At 37.5% G+C, this 3439-nt stretch overlaps 1 protein-coding gene across 1 annotated transcript; it reads left to right on the top strand.

The window, feature by feature from the left end:
* The first annotated feature begins 1455 nt into the window (after window positions 1-1455).
* Window positions 1456-3402, top strand: LOC109582461 (apolipoprotein L4-like). Its single transcript, XM_019997176.1, has 3 exons — window positions 1456-1672; window positions 1717-2332; window positions 2386-3402. Exons 1-3 carry the CDS (start codon window positions 1603-1605, stop codon window positions 3239-3241), a joined length of 1542 nt encoding a protein of 513 aa, XP_019852735.1. The 5' UTR covers window positions 1456-1602; the 3' UTR covers window positions 3242-3402.
* Window positions 3403-3439: the final 37 nt, after the last annotated feature.

Below are 3439 nucleotides of genomic sequence, written 5' to 3'. Positions count from 1 at the left end.
TTAAGTTAATCATATGGCTAATCATCACGTGACTAAAACTGGTGGTGGCAAGTTTTGTGCAAAGCGCTGTAGAGCTTTGCACTTGCAAGTTGCTTGACCCAATTTTCTTACTTCCTGCTCACGTGATAAGTAGTATTATTAGTATGGGGAAAGTCACGTGATTAACAAGTTTGCAGGGCCAAGCAACTTGTAAAGCACTATGCTTGACCCTAAGGTCCACAAACTCATTTATCACATGACTTTCACCATACTACATTTCACATGAGCAGGAAGTTAAGAAAATTGAGTCAAGCAACTGTAATGTGGTCATTGTATCTATTGTAACCATTGTTATTGTGAGCCAGACCATTCCCCAGCCTACAGTCATGACTGTGAGCTAGGGAATGGTTTGGCTCGCAAGACAAGCAGATTCGGCTTTAAAAATTTAAGAGTTACAATTTTATGCAACAACAGAACAGTGAGCTAGTAGGCAATATCTGTAATACTTAATGGGCACTTAATGCTGCTCTAGCTAGTATAAATTTGAACACATAGGATCACACCATAAAGTATCGCACCATGAACACTAAATACCATTTACCAATAATTCAGTAACATCAAAATTTATTAATTTGCCAAATTTATTATTTTAGCACTCTAAATTTTCTAGCTATACGGTGGATTTAACAAAAACAAACAATACTCCAGGGGCAGTGAACTAAGTTTCTTATAGGTTTAGGATTCTTGTTTTATTCTTGTACCCTATTGTAGACACTAGGTGTACAACTGTAATCAGATACCACATTCCATAGGATCCACTCCCTTTAGAAATATTTAAGTGCATGTCATGCAGCTATAAGGTTTGTATTTATCGTAATATAATCTTTAATCCACCTGTTCTATATACAACCCATGCACCCAGCCCTTACTGATAGTAAACTAAACCCACTCACTCAGGATTTTGGTTTAGGGTTTTGGGTTTAGTTTTTTTAAGTTTAGATTTAGGGGTTAAACTTATTTAAATTAATTATTAATTAGGTGGACCTAAACTGCAATGTTGCAAAAGATCACTTTGTCTTAGATCTACATTTATTCATTCATGTATTTTGTTAATCACGACACGAGGTGTCAAGTATTGGCTCCATTGCAGTTTAGGTCCTAGCTTTCTCACGTACATAGGCGTATCTAGAGCCTGCCTAGAGGTCTTTTCACACTGGCACAGTTTCTATAACCAACTTCTACCATTTACTAAAATAAACAACTAGATCTAGCTTACTTAGCAACAGTTAGCAACAGCAATACATTTTTGAAACAAGAGGGAATAAGTAGATCTAATTTCCCGGGCCACTTATTCACCTCCAGCTACTTATTCAACCTCCCGGGCTGCTTATTCAACCTCCCGGGAAACTTGCTGATAGTAAGTTATTTATGAACCTGAAATTGAGCAATCTGATTGGTCAATTACAACTATGCATGGTAGCCGTCCTCCTCCTCCACTGCAATTTCTACCCGGACAAAGCTTAAAGTAAAGCCCGTGCCAGCGAGACTAACGCCTATGGACTCACGTACACAACAAATTTAGTCATAAACTGGGAAGAAGTGCTTTTGTTAAGAGCAGAAAGAATGGCTGCACCTACTGAGAACCAATCAGAACTTTCTGAGAACCAATCAGATACAAGTTTAAGTGTAACAGGTAAAAGAATTTACAACTGTATTATTTATGATTAATTTAAATAGCCACCTATCATGTGAGTGAAGACCCCAAGATTCTTCAAGGATACTGCATCATAATAAACAACAACACTCAGAAGTATGATGATCAAACAATAAAAGAAATGAAAGAAGTGTTATCAAATCGGCTTGGGTTTCACATACAAGTATACAGTTCTCTAACTCGCAAAGGAATCAAGCACCTTCTGAAGACAGTAGCCACAGTTGATCACTCGGGCCAATACTGTTTTGTACTCATTGTTCTTAGCGAGGGAGAAAGGGAGAAGGTGATTTATGGAAGTGATGGAAAGAAGCTGGGAGTGAATGATCTAGTGATGCTTTTCTCTCGTGATGCTTGCTCTTCGTTAGAGGAGAAGCCTAAGCTGTTCTTCACTGAGACACAGTTGAATGAACCAAATGATGTGCAACCACAATTCAATGGTGTTCCTCACACTTTCATTGCTAGCTACTTTGGGAGTTTCCCAGTTGAAAGAAAGCCCATGCTTACGATGATTACGAGTTTGAGAATTCAATTTACTATTCAAGAATCATTGGCTGCATTTGCTAGTGCTAATGATCCTACATTTACCATGAAAGACGTTTTGACAAATCCACTACATTTCTGGGATCTTACACCTAGAGAGTAAGCATGCATAATATATTTGGTTTGATTATAATTATTCTTTTATACCATAGTACTGATAAAGAGCAGCAATGTGATGCTAAATTGAGATTAGCTCTCAGTGTTCTATCTAAACTGAGACAAGCAACTGTCGAAAAGCTGGAAAGGGACCGACGGAAAATCTTTTCTATATGTCAAAATGTCCGTCAGTCAAGAATTGCTGGATCTATTACATCATTGGTAGGAGGGGGCTTAGCAGTAATTGGTATTGGATTGATACCAGTCACTTTTGGAGGCTCAATAGCGTTATCTGTTATAGGAGCTGGTGTAGGAATAGCTGGTGGAGCAGTTACAATAGCTTCTACTGTAACTGACAAAGTGATTTCTAATCATAAACTCAAACAAGCCAAAGCTATAATAAATGTTGACAAACAGCTAACAGAGCAAGTGAATGAAATTCTCATGGAAAGATTCGTTAACAAAGCAATAAGAGATAATCCTGCTGCTAGTACAGAAGAAGCTGTTGCTGTTGTACTTCAAGGTCGTCAGCTACTGAGAACTGGAGCTGTTACTGCTAATGCTGTAACCAGTGGAGTACAAGTAGCTCGATCAGCATTTCATGGTGGTGCATTTGCATTAAGAGTGACTGGAGCAGCAGCAAGAGGCGTCGCTATAGTAGGAGGAGTAGTTGCTGTCCTCACTGTGCCATTAGATCTCGGTGAATTGATTTACAATTCCGTCAAGCTGTACAATAAATCAGAAACTAAGGCTACAACGTGGTTTGAAGAGCAAATAGAATTTTTAAAAGAGACACAAAAAGGAATGGAAAATATGCTACAGGCCCAAAATATTCACAGTGAGGCAGCCAGTGACACAGCTGAACATTCAGCACTAGAAGAGAAACGTGTTTTACCAGAAGAGATATCATGAAGTATAACATTTTGGCATAATATTAGAAGTATTATACAGTATTTAGTAGTTTTTGTAGATGCATGCATAATTTTTATTAATGTGTTTTATGCAGTGTTTTTGGTAGGCATAATAATTTTTTAGTATTAGTATTAGTTTTAGTATTCAAAATAAAATAGTTTTAGTTGCTACAGTACAAGATTAATTTGTCTTTTAGAC

The sequence above is a fragment of the Amphimedon queenslandica genome, unplaced genomic scaffold (assembly GCF_000090795.2).
Source record: "Amphimedon queenslandica unplaced genomic scaffold, v1.1 AMPQUscaffold_13519, whole genome shotgun sequence".
Classification (NCBI taxonomy): domain Eukaryota; kingdom Metazoa; phylum Porifera; class Demospongiae; order Haplosclerida; family Niphatidae; genus Amphimedon; species Amphimedon queenslandica.
This window is presented reverse-complemented; position numbering and strand designations above follow the sequence as displayed.